At 45.3% G+C, this 20,071-nt stretch overlaps 1 protein-coding gene across 1 annotated transcript in view; it reads right to left on the reverse strand.

Annotated features, from left to right (window-relative positions):
- PLCB2 (phospholipase C beta 2) overlaps positions 1-20,071 on the reverse strand; it is a 1,211,696-nt gene that overhangs the window by 982,546 nt on the left and 209,079 nt on the right. Inside the window, exon 2 of the mRNA XM_069637528.1 lies at positions 5,066-5,143. Within this exon, the coding sequence (XP_069493629.1) occupies positions 5,066-5,143 (78 nt within the window). The remainder of the gene's footprint in view (positions 1-5,065; positions 5,144-20,071) is intronic.

Raw genomic sequence — 20,071 nt, forward strand, 5'->3', positions numbered from 1 at the left:
CCTCTCAACCCTACCTTTCTCTATCCGGACACTGACCCCACCACCCAAGGTCTGCCCAGTCTCATCACATGACCACAAATGCTGAAACATGGTCACGGCACTGCCTGACCTGGCTGAAGCCTTGTTACGCTCACTCCCAACCACAGACAGACCTCAACCTATCGAATCTTTGACTCTTGTCTCAGTGACTCAGTCCTCCCTCCCGCCACGCCCACACCAGCAACTGACCTATCCACAAATGGTTCACCCCCCACCTGAAGACTGTCAAAACCCATAACCGCTACATCGAGCGCAAATGACGAGCATCAAAAATGCCCCTTTTGCAAATCCCTGTTCGTCCAGGTGTCCAGTCAAATGGTCGAATATATTTGATCGAATGACAAATTGGTCGAATCAATTTGGTTGAAAAAAAAAAGGTCGAATTTTTTTTTTTAAAGTATATTTTTTTTTTTGCTCTAGTATAGGTAAAAATAGGTAAAAAAAGTTGTTTTAACACCAAAAACGGGGGTTGGGGGGGGACCCACCCAAAAAAAAAAAAAAAAAAATTGACCATTTTTTCGACCAAATTGATTCGACCATATTGTAATTCGACCAAATGTTTTCGACCAAATGTCTGGCAACCGTTCGTCCACCATCACCGTAACTACAAATCTGAGATCCGAAAGGACAAAAAAAAACTACTATAATAAAAAAAAGAATCCTAACCTGCCACAGCAGCAGTAAAGAGCTCAATAGGATCATCTCGGAATTTGTGAAGCCCACTTGCACCACTGCGTGGACCACGCCCATGAACGCGCTCTGCAACTCCCTCTCCCATCATTTCCACAGTACAGCACTGGACAGAACTGCCACCCTTAATGCCAAACTCTCCAACCTCACCCCTGCCCAACACCCGCCTCTCAAGATCCCCCCCTACAGTGCCAACCTTCAACTTCTTCAAGCCAAGTAGGAATTCCTCAAACTGCTGTCCAGCAGCAGACCCTATGGGTCCCCCCTTGATCCTTGCCCCCCCACTCTCCTCAATGAAATCGTCTCCTCCACCTGTGCAGGAAAACAGGCTAGGCTCATAATCAATGACTACTTCTCCTCTGGCTCCTTCCCAGACCCGTTCAAAGTAGCGCACGTAAAACCCCAATTACAGACCCATCTCCAAACCCAGATTTTTGGCAAAACTCATTGACCACTCTGCCTACTCTCAACTCAATCTTTTTGCTGAATCCAACAACCTACTAGACCCTGCTCAGTCTGGCTTCTGGCCTCTCCATGGAACTGAAACCACACTGATCTCGATCTGGGATGACCTCAAAGTCACTGCAGACTCTGAAGGATGTGCCGCTCTGGTTCTTCTTGATGTCTCAGCTGCCTTTGACACAATTAACCACTCAAGCCTCCTCTACCGGCTCCACTCCCTTGGAATCTGAGACTTGCACTGTACTGGATTGCCTCGTTCCTTAACAACAGGAAACAAATCACTATCCTCCCCCCTTCAGCTTGCCCAGTGAACACTGGAGTACCCCAGGGCACTTGCCTTTCTGCGCTCCTTTTCAAACCCTACATGACCCCGCTGACAGGGATCATCCGCTCACACAACCTCACCTCCTACAATTATGCTGTCAACACCCAAATTATCCTGAGAATCCCCAAAACAAGCTTTGATGAATGCCCCGACTTAGCAGCGTGCCTTAGTGATCTAGACCAACGGATGACTAGAAACCACCTCCTTCGCAACCCAGGGAAAACACAGCTCTACTCCTGCAACCACTCCCATGGCCTCCTTCCCTGGGCACCCCCTCCCGTACCTCCAACACAGTCAAATACCTTGGATGCACATTGGACTCGGGCCTAACCCTGTCCCACCAGATGAATAATGTATCCAAATCCTGCCACTACCACCACAGGTTCCTGAGATGCATCTTCCCTTATCTCACCTTCCCGAACAGACTGGCTTCAATTATGTCTATCGTCATGTCCAGACTGCACTATGCAAACTCCATGTACCTGGGTACTCCGGCTTACCAACTTAACAAACTCCAAAGAGTCCAAAATGACAAAACGGAGCTGCAAAACTCCTCCTTGCACTGGGACGAGGGGACTACATCTCGCCTGCTCTCTGCCCCCTCCACTAGCTACCTATTGAACGAAGGGCTACATTCAAAATCCTGTGCATCACCCACCGAGGATTGAACAGGTCCGGCCCGACATACCTTCAAGAGAAGACTATGCACTACTGTTCAACACGCACCCTAAGGACAAGCAGAGCCCTCCTACAAATGATCCCATCCTCCAATTCAGCCATACTTGGAGGGTCAGCCTATCCTACCTTGGCACCAACTCTGTGGAATTCACTACCTCCCAATATTCGACACAAACAGGACTACATGGCCTTCCGTAAAAAACGTAAAAAACATGGATTTTCCCAAATCTGTAAAAGGGTCTACCTAAGGCTATACATCTATCATCCAAAGGCCAAAGTTTAGAGAGAATCAGCGTTAACCCGAAAGAAGACGGCTAACCAATGAATTAATTACTTTTCCCCGGAAAAGCATGAACAGTCAGGGCATGGAAGTCAGCTTAAGGATCAAAGGATCTCCGACTGCACGTGCCCAGCTCAACCACCAAAGCATAGCTTGTGTTATATGATCAATAGAGGTGACCCCTGCTTACCTAGGAATAAGAACTTAGAACCGTGCACTGGAGGCACAGAAGTAACTATGCTTGGCTAGACTGATGCAATAACTCACAAAGCACCAGCAACCCAGCGTAATATTACACCAGGGACCCCGGAAAATGGGCACTCCGAGTACCACTACAGAGCGTTTGGAAAAGGACTGCCGACCGAGATAACACAACATACCCTCACCGGCCAGTTTACTTCTCTCTGAAATCCACTGCCAAGGACCACCAGGACAGAAACAGCCGGCGCAATGAGCTCCACAAGCACCCCAAGAAAGGGAAGGTGGGCCACCCATCGATAACCATAGACTCTCATTCATACCAATATGCTCACTCTCCACTTTACATCAACAAACGGAACACCCCTCGATCAATTCGGCCTAGCTGCACACATAGCTGCATCGCTCATAGTACCCCCTCAACAGCCTGGTGGAACGCAGCTATACCCCACAAGAAAATTGGCCTAGCGGCACACTTAGGGCCTCATTCCGAGGTGGCTGGTAAGGGATACCGGGCACCGGTAAGGAGACCGGTGCCAGTAATCCCTTACCGCCCAATTCTGAGGTCCCTTAGCAGGAATCGTAAAGGACGTGTGATCTGACCACACGTTCTTTACGGGACCCGTTAAGGGACTTTGGAGCTAATAACGGGCCCGCAATTAGCCTGTTATTAGCACCTTCCCATTGAGTCCTATGGGGGCTTAAAGGGGAATGGGGAATGGCATTTGGAATGGGGATTTACCGGGTCCGCCTAGGGCGGAATGTCCCAGGAAGTCCCCTCTTCACCAAACCGGACCCAGACACAATTTTGAAGGCAGCTATGGCGCTAATAGCGCCATGGCTACCTCCAAAGTCGTAATGAGGCCCTTAATCTCTTACACAGGCCCCATAGCAGCCAGAATGCAGACTCAGAGACCACCCTCCTTGCTGCGCACATTACACTGATCGCTCACATCCACCGCACCACACATAGCATTAGAATGCAGCAACCGGTGCAAACCACTCTGGCTGCACACATACCAAGTGTACACAAGCACCATATGCTACACTACTTTCTCCACTGATACGGACCACGGTCCAGTCCCCGAGGGCGTTTTACCCACAGTGCTTTTAGATCATACCAATGGTACATAAGGTGCTATACAAAATGCACCATAGCATAGCATAACATGTGGGTTCCCTGTTGAGTCTGCTGCCCAAGAAATCGTTCGCCCTGCCAAAAACCTACTAGGCACCCTGTGGATTTTAAGCCCCATATTAAGTAGTTGCTGGGACCGTCAGGAAAATAATCTGCATGTATACTACCCCGTTCAACCTCCTCCCCTCTGCTGTATTCAACTGCTAAGTTTAATATGCATACATCCTCTGTTCATTACAGGAGCAAGGCATAGCTTTACATTGACACCTGGTAATATTGAAAGAAGATCACATGATTAGCTCACATGCATGTAATGACATATGTCTGCCTGCTGCAAATAGTGCCATTTGACACTGTGGCTCAGGGTATCAGGGCACCCTCTGGACAGACCCTTGAAAGCCCTTCCACCAGAAGAAATGTTGCCAGTGAATCGCCTCTCACAACCAGCACCATCATCCCAAAAAGGATTGAAGTAATGGAGGAGGGAGGCATGGGCTGCTTTTTTGGGGCATGCCACCATTTCAAAGTCACTCATACACTTGGTGGTGCCCAGTGGAAGCCTACCCAGATGATGGCAATGATGTCTGCTGGGATCGAGAAAGCCTTCTAAGATGGGTGGTGTAACATCGGTTAATGCCTGCTGATAGGTTACTCCTGGCATACGAAGGGTTCCTGGGGTGCAGAACATGGCAGGTTAATATGGGCTCCCCAAATGTAAAACGTTTTTAGGCATTAGAACATGATTATTACCCTGTCATCACCTGGAGGAACCAGTATAGATTGCAACTCTTAGTATCTGGCAACAGAATCGCTTCAGATAGCTGATTATTTCTGCCTAGATTTCTGATATCTGCTGATTATTGACTAGTGCAGTTGTATATTCTGGGCAAGTGCTTCTGTGTATTTTGAAAAAATATAAAAACAAATCAAATGAATAATTAACATTGGTGTTTTATATCATGCCGCTATCACCGGTAATCCTTTGCGGGAGCTCCTGGTAACTGATGTTTCTTAGGACCACCATTATTACCAACCATGTGGTAGGTAAATGATCAGCCTGGAGGGTTAGTGGGGGTGAGGGTGAAGAGCCGAGACACCCTGGAAGGGGTATGAAACCCATGACGCGTGGCATTGACCTGCACCCAAGGCTGGCATGTTGCCCTTCCAGAGTGGACTGAAGTATAACAAACATGTATACACTTGAGTGTGACTCCTAAAATGCTCGGAAGGATCCATTGAATAAGGTGTATCTTACCTTGCTCTGAAACGTCCAGTAGACATAATATCCCTTTGGATCCACCCGCAAAATCACTGGCGATGCAATGGTAGTTTCCTGAAAAAGAAAAGGACCCGCTATTGATTTGCTTTTTCCTGGCCAGTTTTCATCCTCACCCATCTACCTTGAGTCTCAACGGGTTTTCCACAGGATCTTCTCAGAACATGACTTCATTCTGTGCAGGTCTTATGAGAATCATTATGTTGACATGTGTGAAGGGTGGTTAGTCTATTTTACCATGTTTAAGTGGCTTGATGGTTTTATTCTCTGTGCTACATATATGTAACTGTGTTTTGTATTGTGTGTGTTGCATATACAGTCATTCGGCTGAAAGTATATAACGCATAAATACATAAATTATGTTGACATCAGTGTTGTCACAACAATGCTATATCATAGATAGTCACTCCAAAAAGCAAAGCATAATGATGATTTTCTTTTAAGGCATTAACACATTCGCATCCAGAAAGAGTTCAATGAGTTGCGTAGCGAGAGAGCAATGTTCAGGCAGCGGCATGGGACATGACCCCCATCAGGCAATGGCGTAACATCCCCAGCAGGCAGTATAGCAATTAGCACAATCAATTGTATAGGTTTGGCCTTTGATGAAGTCTCCTGTTGTGACTGGAGGCGTTGAATGGGATTGCCACTTGGGCCAGGTGCCACCACTGCTGGTGTGATGCTCAGCGCAGCAGGCCTACAAGGGGGATGCCCCGAACCACCCAACCTGGCCACAGGACTTAAAATGTACCCAAACCTTTGTCTGTAACTTTAAGAGATATCCCAGTGGTTGGATCACCCCAAAGTAGTCAGAGGCCTTTTAATGATGCTTCTTATGTGAAGCAGCAGAGGGGTAAATGATATGTAACAACCTTGCTGCACTGTATGTATGTTGGCAGAGCCATAAGTGGAGCCTGGGTAGCCCCTGTCAGTATCTGAGAGGAAGCACAAGAGCGGTCCACCCAACAGAGTCTGGAGTACACAAAGGGGAATCTGATATGGTGGCCAAGTCTAAAATTGGCTTGATACATGTCGCTCTACAGCCTAGCCGAGGATTGTTGCAATAGGGAATTGCAGATGCGTACAATCCAGTTAACCCGCTACTCCAATCACACTGCGGAGACAATTAACGGACACAGGGGCATTCGATCCCACATAGGCAGAACCACAGAGAGGAGTGAGGCCATGTTAGAAAAAAAGGGGAGTTTTGCCTCAGGGTGCTTGTGAGTAGATATGATATGATGGGTTATTTATGACGCGCTTAATACCCAGAGGTTTCTAAGCGCGGACCCGGGGATCGAACCTGTGTTGCTCCATGTCGTTTTGCTTCCAAGGCGAGCATGTTGCCACTGAACTATCCTCCCAAGAGAGGAAGCTGTGGAGAGCTGAGGCGAGGAGGAGTGAGGACGCTTTAAGGAGAGCTAGAGAGAGTAGGCCATGGACTGGCCAAGAAAGGAGGCTGACGAGATACTGAGAAAGACATGCACAGGAGGATACGGAACGTTGTAGAGGGAAGGCTGAGAAGCAGGTGCAAGTCACTTGCAGAGAGGCAGTTCAAGGGAGAAAGGAAGGTGAAAGCACATCAGAGAAGAGGGCAGAAGGTAGAGTACTAAGAACACTTACTTAACCACATTGAGATGAAGGGAGGAAGGAGCCTCAGAGAGAATGCAAATGGAGACGATAAGGATGCAGGTGGCGAGATCATTGAAAAGAAGGAAGGAAATAGGATATGGGAAGAGGCTCATGGAGTAGATAGGGAGAATGGACAATGGGACATTGAGGAGGGGGAAAGTACATCAAGGGAGAAGTCAAAGAGAACATTCAGGATGAGGAAGGAAAGAGTACTCAGGCTCGTCTCCTTATTCCTCTTTGTACCCCCCTCAATGTCCTGCTTCTCTTTTTATAATGCAATGTCCGGTCACATTGTCTATCATCCACCAGCTGAGACAGTACATTTCCTAAACAGCATGCAAGCCTGATACCTGCTGCTTCCCTCCAAAGATAAAAGGGAATCCTATGCTGCTTCCCTCCAAAGATAAAAGAGAATCCTATGCTCTTTCCCTCCAAAGATAAAAGGGAATCCTATGCTGCTTCCCTCCAAAGATAAAAGGGAATCCTATGCTGCTTCCCTCCAAAGATAAAAGGGAATCCTATGCTGCTTCCCTCCAAAGATTAAAGGGAATCCTATGCTGCTTCCCTCCAAAGATAAAAGGGAATCTTATGCTGCTTCCCTCCAAAGATAAAAGGGAATCCTATGCTGCTCCCCTCCAAAGATAAAAGGGAATCCTATGCTGCTCCCCTCCAAAGATAAAAGGGAATCCTATGCTGCGGGAATCCTATCCTCTGGTTGGGATGCACAGAAAACATGATACTGGACGAGACACGTACCAGTTTGCACTGCTCCCTATTGGCATTCGCGGCTCATGCCAGCTGTACGTATTTAAAAATTAATTACATTAAAGCAAAAATCGTGGTGTGTGATGAGTCTCAATCCAAACTCAAATCAAGATGGAGAATAGCTGATGTGCCCATTGAACAAGTTGATGAATGTGGTTACCTTGGTGTGTCTCTAGGTAACAATAATATAAAACCTCGACTGGGAAATGATACCAACACCAGGGCTATAAGCAGAGTCCTGTTCATAACACATGCAGTAGGGGAACCTCAATTCAGGGCCTACTTAAAATATATGAGCAAGCATAATCCCAGGCATGTAACATGGATCTATCTAATGTTGGTTGGTTGAGGACACTGGAGGGAAAACTGTGGAGTGATGCTTTCGGATTATGGTTTTCCAGTAGAAGCAACTCATTACTTACATTATATCAAATAACATGTTGTTTGTTATACATCAGAATGCTAACAACATATGACAAGTCACTGCTAGGATTATTTGGCAAATCTTTTCCAGTGGTCCAAGTGGGCAGGGGCGATGCTCCTCTACTTTTTTAAATTAAGTTTTACTGTTCCTATACTTTTATTTTAAAATGAAACCGTTCTGGAATGGTTTCGTTTTAAAATAAATGTGTAGGAATAAGTTGAAACTTGCTCTTCAGTGCACTGCAGCGGAGGTTCACTTAAACAGCAGACATATGTGTTCAGGGGTTTGTATTGTGGGTGGGTGGTGCCCTGGTGATGGGGTTCGTGGGGACTGGGGACAGGCCAGTAGGGAACAGTTCCACTACTTCTTTTCATACACTTTGACCACTGGTCTTTTCACAATGTCACGGTGCATTGAAAGACAATGGCACAGTTTATAAAGCTTGCAAACCTTTCCATGAAACCATAGTCTGCCAGTTAGATGCAACTTTGAATAATATGGCCAAACTGTTCGACTGGAGATATAACACAAATGATACTGGTGCAAAGAAAACATGAAGGCAACATTGTAGACAGACATTCCAATACCTCAGCCCAGCCTCTCATATGATTAATCTCAGTTATCTAGTTATAATGTTATCGAGATTCAATTTACTGCCTACACTTTTGGTACTTGGCCCAAGATTCAGCGTACCTTGTGCCGCTCATCTAAGTAATGCAAAGCAAAGGGGGTGATGGCTGCACGGTTTGCATTAATCCGAACCTCTGGGATTTCTCTGGGCAACCCTCCAGACCATCGTTCTTCGCCTGCCAAGCCATTACAACAGGGGAAAGTCCATATGCAAATCAGGCATGGTCCCAACCCAAAAGGGGCTAAACCTGCCAGCCATCACCTCTTTTGTTTTGCATCGAAGTAATCAACATTTGTTGACCCAATGTAAGAATCTACACCTGTTGAACATGAGTTTAGTCCCCAAATACATGTTTGATACTTTCCCTTTGGATATGGAAGAGCACTGGAACTCCATAAGGGCTGCGAAATCTATTAATGTATCTTTGGCAGTTTTCAACCATGGAGACAAATTTGTGTAAAGATCGAAGCAAACATTGATTGAATTATATAAAGACTTATTTGTATGTTTTATAATTTTCTAGCCAAAGTACCCGCTCTACGAACAGTTTCTGTAAACAGACATGATAACACTCTCATCAATTGTTGAAAATTAATGATCCTGTAGGTCGCTGTTCCGATATCGCTTGATGTGCTTTGCACCCTGAAGTAAACTGCACTGAGAACCGGTGCATGTGGCTGGCTGAGATACCTGGGAGCAGACGTTGGGTGGAGGCAAGAGTTGGTGTGCTGCTGCATACTGGGACCTACTGTTCTCTCTACCCACCTTTTGCCTCACCCTGGTGTGGTGCAGGTCATTGACGTGCATTTCAGTGCAAATATCTCAGCAACCGGGCATCCTAGGGCCTTGAAACATGGTTTTCAAAGTCCCGTTTTGTTCCTCATGTTGAACCCAGTCCTTCTACAACCACATTGATGTTTCACCGATTTCAGGCCCTAACAGGTAACTATGCAACATTACACGTCATTATCACAAATCCCAAAATTACTAATACATTAATAACGAATCCAAAAGAACGAAATCCAAAATAACCAATTCATTTTTTGTTGTTTGGGGGGGGGGGTTCCCACTCCCACCCAAATCCCCCCTTTTTTTGTTTATAATACTTTTCCGCCACCCCCAAAACCACTTTTCCACTCTCAACCCCTTTTTTAGTTTATTTCCACATTTGTTATTTTGTGATTCGTTATTTTGGATCTGTTATTAATGTGTTCGTTATTTTCATATTCGTGATAATCACTGCATACCCACAAACCCACAAACGAATTTTGTTTTGCTGGAATCTGGGGAAAGGGGTGGGTGTCCAAATGTCATTTAGCCAGTAATGTCTGGTTGCTCCTAACAGGTAACTATGCAACATTTGGTGTAGATTGGTGAAACAGTGTGGAATTGTATAAGAAACAACCCTTCATCAAGCCACAAACCTACAAACAAATTTTGACTTGAGCTGAAATCCATGGAAAGGGGTGAGATGGCCACATGTCATGTAGCCAGTAATGTCTGGAGGGTCCTAACAAGTAACTGTGCAAAATGTGGTGCAGATTGGTGCAACAGTGTGGAATTGTATAAGGAACAATGCTTCACCAATCCAACCCACACACAAATTCAGAGTTTTAATGAAATCCGGGGAAAGGGGTGGGTCTCCAAATGTCATGTAGCCAGTAATGCCCGGAGGGTCCTAACAGGTAACTATGCAAAATGTAGTGCAGATCGGTGAAACAGCGTGGAATGGTATAAGGAACAACACTTCACCAAACCACAAAACCACAAATTTTGACTTGTGCTGAAATCCAGGCAACAGGTTGGGGTGTCCACACGTCATGTAGTCAGTAATGTCTGGAGGGTCCTAACAGGTAACTATACACAACTTGGTGCAGATTGGTGTAACAGTATGGAATTGTGTAAGGAACAATGCTTTGCCACGAACACAGCCACCCACACATTTTCACTTTTATAAATATAGATAGATGATAGTTACTAATGAATGATTGCATTACACTAAATTATGGATACAAATTGGAATGGTATGTATTTTAATGTATGTCGTTCTATGTTCATATGTTTGTTTTGTAATACATAATGGAGATTTTATATGTACTTGTGTTTGTAATCTTTATTTAAACAATAGCACACTTAATATAAAAAAATAAAAAAAATACCCATATTGCCTTTTAATTACTCCCAGAACTTCTTGCTTGGAGAGTTAAATGGCCACTGAAATCCGGATTCTAATCCTCTTGCCTTACACCTTCAGGGCACAAGTCTTTTGTGGCTAAACACACTTGAGCTTAACATTGCTCCTAAAACTCGTATCTTTCCTACCAGGTAGCTCAAGGGCACAGGGAAGAGGTCCCACCCCACCCACTGCCCCAAGAGACCCAGGAAGGTGATGGCGGCGGAACACCAGAATATGCCAGGGGTGAAAGCGATGTAGAAACCCATTATTAAAGACACAGGGTGGAGGGGATGGGGGACGCTCAGTCCCACTAACTTACCCTACCCTCTTGCTTATCAAATCCGCCAGAGCACAGAGGAGACCCCTCCAGTGATGATAGCACACGGTATAAACATCCTTTAACATAACATAACATAACATATTGCATGATTTTTTAAAATTCCATTCCCAATTTCGCCCCACACTCATTGCCCCTATAATGGTCAACTGGAAGCCACACCCAACCTTCCACACACCTAATGCAGCCAATGTCAATCTCGTCCATTTAGCCAAAGACATGGCACATACTCTAGCATTGAGTGTGAGGAGCACAGGATTCAACACAACCAAACACCCTCTGGATTGCATGAGGTTTTCATGTCTTTACATTGACGATCTTGCATTCCTATGCATTTGTATTGGTGCATTAGCCTTGGTGCATTTGCATCCTTTTTTCTATACTCCCTTTATACTATGTCCTTTCCTCGTGCTTACATGTTTTGCTTGTACCCTGAAAAACGAGCAATACCAATGTGTGTGTGACACCTATAGGCCGAAACTATTGCATTGAGGTACAGATAGGGAAGAATGTCATATGAGGAGGGGCACACAGTCTCTAGGTGTTGTTTGGTTATGTATCCACCCGTTGCCATGCTAATCCCTACGGCCATTCCCAACTATTATTGCCTCTGCCTGCCCACAACACCTCCTCATGGGAACTCTTTGAGCTCGCTTTAATCAAGCCTTACCATCAGACTTTGCATTCAAAGTGCCTGCCAGTGTTTGTTCAAAGCAGTCTTCTGTGAGTTAATGACTTAGGTGGAGTTGTAAACACGCTACAGGTGTAATAAAAATGCCTTACCTGGCAGGCCTTCAGCCACTCCGTCCCTTAACTGAATACCTGTTAAAAACAAGTAGTAGCAAAGCTGCTGAACTCCTGCACAGGGACATGAGTGGACAAATCCTCTGTAAAGAATGGTGAATATGGTCGCAAAAAGAAGAGGAATAGTAAACAGAAACAAAAATACATGTAGTGGAACACCGCTCCTGACCCTAACCCCTAGCAAAAAAGAAATCCACTTTTTGGATTGTTTTGGGATTGCTTCTGTCTTGTTTTCAAGCTTCAGATTTTTTTTGCATTTATTTAGGATTTTTGGGGGATTTTTTCCAAGCAAGGATTTATTTGTCTTGGGTTGGAGGATTTATTTTGGATTTTTACCAACTTGTTTCTCAGTAAAAACAATCCACTAACACTAATTGGCAGGCACACATTTTTACTGGATTTATTCTGGATTTTTTGACAAGCAAGGATTGTTTGTTCTTAAAGTGGAAGATGTTTTGGGGATTTCAACTTGTTTCTCAACAAAATCAATCCAGCAACACTGCACATTTTTACTGCATTTATTTTGGATTGTTTCACAAGACACCTTGCAAATGATGAGCTCTTCTTGAAATCGCTGTCTTCCCCTCTTGTAATACGGGAAAGGTTGGCCCTGTGGGAGTCGGCCATGGCTACACCTACCTCTATTCCGCAGGCATGCCACCCAAAGGAAAATGGCGACTGCTCTGCATCTCTGTGTCACTGTCTCCTCCAGGAAAAGCAATGGCATCACAATGGCATTTGACAGGCCGCGCGACCAGGCGACTCACACCAGACCCTCAACGTGATTGTGACATCATTCACCCAACCCATCTCCATGCCGCAAGGTGCCTGTGCACGCACAGGAATAGCTCCGGAAAGCTCTGATAGTGCTGAGATCTTTGGGGTGTGAGGTGCCATGACAGCATCCACGTGGTTCTCATACTGCTAGAAAGCACAGAAAACCTGCAATGCAAAAAGAAACCCTGGCATTCAAACAATCATTCAGTGGCGTGTGATGCCAGCAACATCATCATGATTGTGAACGTCAACTACACCCAATCCACCCAGGACAGTTGTACAGTACGTGACTGCCACCTAGGAATTGCACGCCCATTGAGGTGCAGGCAATTTTTTGGCTACTGGCTGTTGGTAAGTGAAGCATGAAGAGAGCACACACATGCGACCCCACTGTAGCCTGACATACAGCCGCTACATCGCTAGGAGGCGAGACGGATTACCAATGGGGAACACACATGACACAGGATATCATCTGTATGTGTACAGACTCACAATATCGCGTTGTGGGATCAACAGATAACTCCAGATCTAGTAATGTTTCACTCTTTACTATGGTTACTCCACAGCGGGATTAGGGTTGACTAAGTCGACGGGTACCTGGCTACAGAGCGTACAATCAGCATAGGGTTTAACCGCAGGTGCTTGACGTGTCTTAGGACCATGCCCCTACCGTGCTTCCCTCGCTACTTCTGCGGTGAGCAGCCCTCTTGATGGCTTCATTTGTCACTCAATGTCTCTAGGATTGTACAGGTCCCAACACTTTGTTCTTAGCTTTCAGTCTTTCTTGGGCTCTGTGGACGTCATCAGCCCTTGTCTTGATTCTCCCAGACACTCTTACGAGGTACTCCCATGCGGTACCAATGTGACTTCCAATGCGAGTTAGACCCAAAGATGTATATATCTCCCCATGCCCTTTGTCTTTTAGTCTTGGGTTTGGCTTAAGGACTTTGGTTCTTGGCTTTGGCTTAAGGGCTTTGGTTCTTTCTAAGCTACAGATACTTGCTAGGATGATTCTCCACCAACTCAAAAATATTCTTGACCATGGAGGGAAGAAATCTAGACTCTCGCCCTTCCTCCACAAGCTTAACTTCCCTCGCTCTTCCTTAAGATCTAGCCGACATCCCGCTGCTGTTGATCCATCGCCTTCTCTTTATTTCTCCCTCTCACCACTCATGTTGGGCCTGTTCCTCGTTCTTCCTTGTAACCCTCCTCCTATCTACTGTCTCAGATGTTCTCACTTTCCTCCTCACTTCTTGCTTTTGCACCTTCAGCCCCTTCTCACTCTCTTCGCACCGCCTTCCTCCTCCTACTCTCTAATCATTTCACTTATCCTCCCCTTCTCCTTTCAACCTCAATCTTACCATTCGTTCTTATTCTCCTTTCCAACACATCCCCTTCATTCTTTCTCCTTCTCCCCACTACTGCCTCCTTTCTCTCCTTCGCCTCTCCTTCTCTCCTGCTCCACCTTTCTGTTCCACCCCACTCTCTTTACACTGCCTACGTCTCCAGATCCCCCACCCTTACGCTGCCAACTCCTACACATTAAGTCTGTGTTGCTTCCCTTTTTAAATGCTGCCAGGTTTGAGGATTGGTACATGAAGTATGAAAGGGGTGACTTCTGTGTGGTGCCTGGGAATGGACCAAGTGACTGGTGCAGACTAGTCTGAACTAGAAACTCTTCAATTGAACTAGGTGTCAGAGAGACCCGCCGCGTGGCCCGATGCGCCACGCCTATTATAGGCTCTGCTGCCATCTTGAAATTGTTTGTCGTCCTCTCATCCTTTGAGTTCCCTCTTGCCTTTCCCCCTGCTTGCTGGCAGGGCTCCTAACTCTAACAATTCCACATGTTTTTAGAAATTGGGATATTGAAAAGATGCTCCAATTCGGCCACATGAACACATCCAATGTAGACAAATACAGTCAGCTATCAAATAACCAAGAAAATATGGTCTTTTAAAAAAACTTACTTCAAACGTCAATCATAATGATGTAAAGACATGGAGAAAAACACACCAATATATAATATGGTGAGTTCTACTATGTCATGGCTGACAGAGCAGCACACACCTCCGCTCCAACGCATAAGGTTCAGGTGTTTCATTACAATCCACAGGAAACACTGGATTGATTTTAACTGAAGTCACAGGCTGGTCATTCTACTCTGAGGACTCTGGTCCTCAGATCTTCCCTCAGACTATACCTGCGCAGCAGTAGAAGAGATGCTTGTTTGCTCAATGCCCTGCACGCCTTCCTTGGTCTGGTCTGGTGCTTTCCTTGTCTTTAGATGTCTGTTTTGTCCCTGGTTCATGTTCTGCATCTATCATCACCGGGGGCACTGCCCGTAGTTCAAAATTCTGTTGCAACGTCGCTGCTCATTGATTGCCCTAGAATAGGTATATTTATCTGCAATTGTTTGTTGTCAAAACACCATGGGCCTCATTACAATTACGGCAGAGTGGGGAAAAAGTGTTGGTAAAGTGGTGGTCATCCGTTATTTATTTATTTATTTATTTATTTATTTAATGTATTTGTAATGCGCATAGACAAGGCCTGGGGGCACGATAGCGCAGAGACAGACACTCAAAGCTCAAAACAAAAATCAAGTCAGGGCGCGCAAAGCTTGCACGTTAGTCGGGGTATCATATAAATTAAAAGGTCTTGAGCTCACGTTTGAATTTCTCAAAGCGTGCGCATGCTCTTAAATCCGGGGGCAGATCATTCCATTGCCTGGGTGCTGCGTGTGGAAATGATCTCTGGCCCACAGAGGAAAGTTTGGTTCTGGGAATAGACTGTTTATAGTGAATTGTTCGACAGTCATAGTGTCGAAATACAAAAGTTTTGACACAAAAGGATCGATTTTTTTTTTTCGAATGCATGTTTTTTGGGGGAAAAATGCAAATTTTACTAAACGAACCAACAAAAAAAATTGACATTAAAAAAATGCATTTGAACATTTTTTTTCTCGATCCTTTTGTTTCGAAATCATTGTATTTCGAAACTATGTTTTCGAAACTTTGAGGGGACACCGAATAGACAGGAGATGGGAGTTGTTGGAGCCAAGGGTTCTCCTTGCCGGCAACCTTTAGAGTCTGTTTACCAAGTAACTCAGACTTTTCCCATAAAAGCATTCGTTTGTAATGCAAAGGGTCCGGTAGGTCACAAACCTTTCCACCGAGAGCCAATGCTGGGCTCTCCTAGCTTTTGTAATGTGGTCTGATCTTTTCAGGCTTTCCTCCACTCTCACAGCATTGATCTGGACAATCTGGAGGCGGGACAGCTCACCTTTATAGGTTCCCTGGAGAAGGTTGGCACAATAATTAGTATAAGTGCCAATATTTGCCCTGGCGATGGTGGCACAGTTTGACTGATTCAGGAAAGGTCTGATTTGTGCTAATAGTTTAAGATGATAGACATGAATAATTCCTCATCCAGAACTACGCCTAGGGTTTTAACTTTAGGAAGGGTTGCTATAGTTTGGCCTGCGATATTAAAAGTCTTATATTCCTTCCAGAGTTTCATTAACTGGGCAGCTGTGCCTGCAATCATCAGTTCTGTTGTGCGCGCACAAGGGCCAGGCAATTGTCCACAATCCATTATTCAATCTTATCGTAGATGTTATTGATCATAAGTGTGTCTTTGGAATGGTCGCCAGAAAGGGTGAGGAGACACTGAGTGTCATCTGCGTAGTTTGAATACAGGGTACCTTCTTCCAACATTTCAAAAAGTGGAGTGGTATAGATGTGAAAGAGTGTGGGCGATGGGCATGCCCCCTGTGGTACACCGCATGGGACCAGATAGTTACTCTCCATGGCATCATTATGAAAGACCTTTGCTACTCGCCCTGATAGAAAGGAGTTTGACCGAGGCTGCTGCTTCGGTGGAATAAAACGCTGTGTCACATACCCTCTGTACCAGTGTCTTATGGTCTACAACATCAAACACTGAAGACAAATCGAGGAGCATCAGTAGCACTGTGTCAAAGTGATGTAGGATATTGGATTTACGGTCAAGCAGAGCAGATACTGTGCTGTGAGTCTTCCTAAAGCCGGACTGTGTGTGGCAGAAAAGGTTATGAGATTCCAGGAATGCCTGGATCTGCAAGGGTGCCACCTAGACCAGAATCTTCAGCAGAAATGGAATGCTGGTGATGGGACGATAATGCTCTGGCAGTGCTGGGTCTAGGGATCGTTTCTTCAGTAAGGGAGAGACCCAGGCCTTCTTAATAAGGCTAGGAACACTGTTTTCATGAAAAGAACAGCTATTGCTGCTTTACCGCTGCTTTACAGCACTGCCATACTACCAGTATTAGAACTGGGGGGTGATGGATAACCTAAAAAAAAAAGATGGATGTAAATCATCCATGTTACATCCAAAAAATACTGGATATACAATGTGGTAATATCGGTCCCAGTAAATCAGCCCAAAATCCCCAAAGAGTATTATTCGCTTCAAAAGTGGAAAATAACACAACGGTCCCACCATTCGTATCCCGTGGTAAGTCCACATGACCCAGTGGCAGTAACGGTAATCGATTTTGGTAGTAATTGGGCAGATTACCCGCTAAATTACCACCAAATTAGGACCCATGGTGTTAATACATTTAAAATACAAAATGTGGAGTTACACCAAAGCATGTGCTGATTATACCAGTCATAAGCAGGCATTACTGGGACATTTGAGGTTGCACTTTACAAATGACAGCCAAAAACCTATTGGATCTTGGTATTGTAAAGGATCATGGTGTGACATGGCATTATCAGCCATCCCTGCTATTCCATGATTTGGAATGATGATGACATGTTGTGAACATTTTGCGATGGCTGAGGAATCAATAGATGACTCGAAATTAATTTGAAATTCAATAGTCACATTATTATTGTCACCAAAGGGACATGCGTGACTGACCCAATAGTGATGCATGTAGAATCAGCACAACATACAGTCTGATCTACTACCACAACACTCTCTTTCTTTAGGGCAATGGCCCCGAGTCCTTCCCTCTCTCACTGAGCTCATCGCTGCCTACCTGGGCGAGTCAAACAGTCACTCAGAACCTCTGGAATGTCATAGGGTCCGCCCCAGTTTTTTCCTGGTTGTGCGTCTTTATTGACTGGTGCTGGGTCTTCATGGTCATGTGCTGGTCAACCTGGACTCTGCTATCAGTTAGCTTGGCCTAAGGCTACTTTAAGCTTTCTCCACCCATCAGCTCTCAGAAATACACCCTACTCTATTGAGGATTGTAATTGTTTTTGTGAGCAGGAGAGATGCAGCAGCTGTACGATAACCATTAGCGGGTCTTTTGATAGGAACAGTTCTGAGCTAACTAAAACATCTCGATGTGTCTTCGTTTGTGCTGCAGATCGTGGTGTGGCTCTGAGCATCGAGGGTATGTAAGAGCTATCCACCATCTTGGAGCCAGGCAGCCCGTCGTTCATGGCCGCCTGACTCCAGGACAGCGCCACTAGCGTATGCGGTTGCCGAATTCCTCACTCTGGGAGAGCTCTTGCCACACTGGAATAACCCTTAGCTCCCCTGTCACAGTACTGAGTTGATTAGCAGCGCATTGCACAAGCTAAACTGGCACACGCGCCCTTCAATGTCATCTGGCATTCACTGATCTTGCCTTGTACTCTGTGATACCCCGTGACCTCGTCTCGCTAGTATTCTTTCCTTTTCTCCACAGGTTTCTTCTCTCCGCCTGTATGTCAGATTTCACGGACAATGGTGGGAGTCAGGGATACCAAGGAGTAGATGATACACACGTCTAGGCATGGGACGGGGGGGGCACCCGACCAGTGCTTCATTTGTGGGGTGTTTGCCAGGGTTCATTCCTGGCACTTTTTTTTAGCCCGGCATGTATTGTCGTCGTCTCAGTTTGATTATGATGTGGCGTTTTGGCCACTTTATTTTATATCACATCACAACTAGAAGTAAGAAAGCAGATGCAATACAGAACCAGAAGCAAAATACAGAGCTCCATAGGGAACGTAGAAGTAAATAATGCAGGTCCAATTCAGAACCAAAAACAACAACAGTGTGCAATGACCATACGTCACAGCATCCTGGGCTGGCTCAGGGTAATTCATAACTCGGATGTCCCACACTGGCTTGGCAGTGCTAGTTATCCATTTTCATGAACAACCAGGAGTTGGAAAGTGAGAAAGCTGTGTGTCCGTGCTGGTCATGCCCGCGCACTGCTGCAATCTGTCTGCATGGCTTTGGTGCAGCTCCTCCACTGCAATAGCAGCAAGCACTGCCACAGCAGGATTGGTTGACAACAACAGGACAGCCAGCACCACCACCGCCGGGGCAATGGAAGGGAAATAGCCATTGCTGAGGAGGCGCGCCTGTCCTGAATGCCAACATACACCAGAAGATCTTGCTGCAGTGTTTCACGGGAAAGGTCATCTGGTCAGTAATGATTGGGTCCATCAATTTCCTAAAGGAAGAGAGCATGTTTGCTCTATTTTCTGTGGTTAAACGGTTAATAAATTCCATTAGGCAGCTATAGAATCAGAGAAAAGTGTTAACTTTTTAAAAACATTTTTTACTAAGCATATTTGGTTAAAACAAAACCTTTTGTGCTATGCAAGATCCAATCCCTAATTCATGATATAAAACATATAAATAGAGATAAAACAAATCCACATCATTAGAACATCCAAACAATGTCTAAAAAACATAAAATGATTGGACATTCAGTAAACATTCTATGTACAAGCAGAATATCCAGATTCATTTGCCTAAATTCATTGGTACAAAACACAGAATCAGCATCTCCTAGTCTGCGGCATCAAACAGAGCTGGAGCTTCTCTCCAAATTTAATAGGCCGCAGCCTCAATCACCAATGAGTTAGCTCCAAAAATGGTGCTCCAAAACTGATCAGATTCAATGCCGCCCTCACTGGTTACACATTTCAGGTAGCCCTTCTGATATTTACTTCTCAGCACTGACCACTCTGTCAGTATATGTCGACTCGTTTCCACTTCTGGTTGATATAATCTGCAGAGTCATTCCTCAAGTGCAATACCCTTCCAAGATCCAAGATATTCATTATTTGGAAGGATATTAAAACGGAAGTATGTAGCTTGGGAGGGCAATATTTTGTCAGATAAGAACCGGGAGTAGGTCCCGTGAATCCCTGACTACGGTATTCTATGTACCGCTGCTTGCCGTGAGTGTATCCAGGCTTGCACAGTGGTCCCAGTCCCATGTTTTGTTTTTTAAAATGACACGAACATTAGGAAGAGTGAGGGCACGCTCCAAGTTGTTAAACCAATCTCATTAAGGTGGACAAGTGCCAACTTGCGCAAGTCCAGCATAAACAAGTTTTCCGTTTCTGTTGCAAGATGTAGCGCCATCAAACCCAGCAAGGTATCCCCGGCACTGCCCGACTGAAGGAGTCTGAGCAATAATCTAGTGCGCTGAAGCAACCACA

Source organism: Ambystoma mexicanum, chromosome 14 (assembly GCF_040938575.1).
Source record: "Ambystoma mexicanum isolate Mex_15411 chromosome 14, UKY_AmexF1_1, whole genome shotgun sequence".
Lineage (NCBI taxonomy): Eukaryota > Metazoa > Chordata > Amphibia > Caudata > Ambystomatidae > Ambystoma > Ambystoma mexicanum.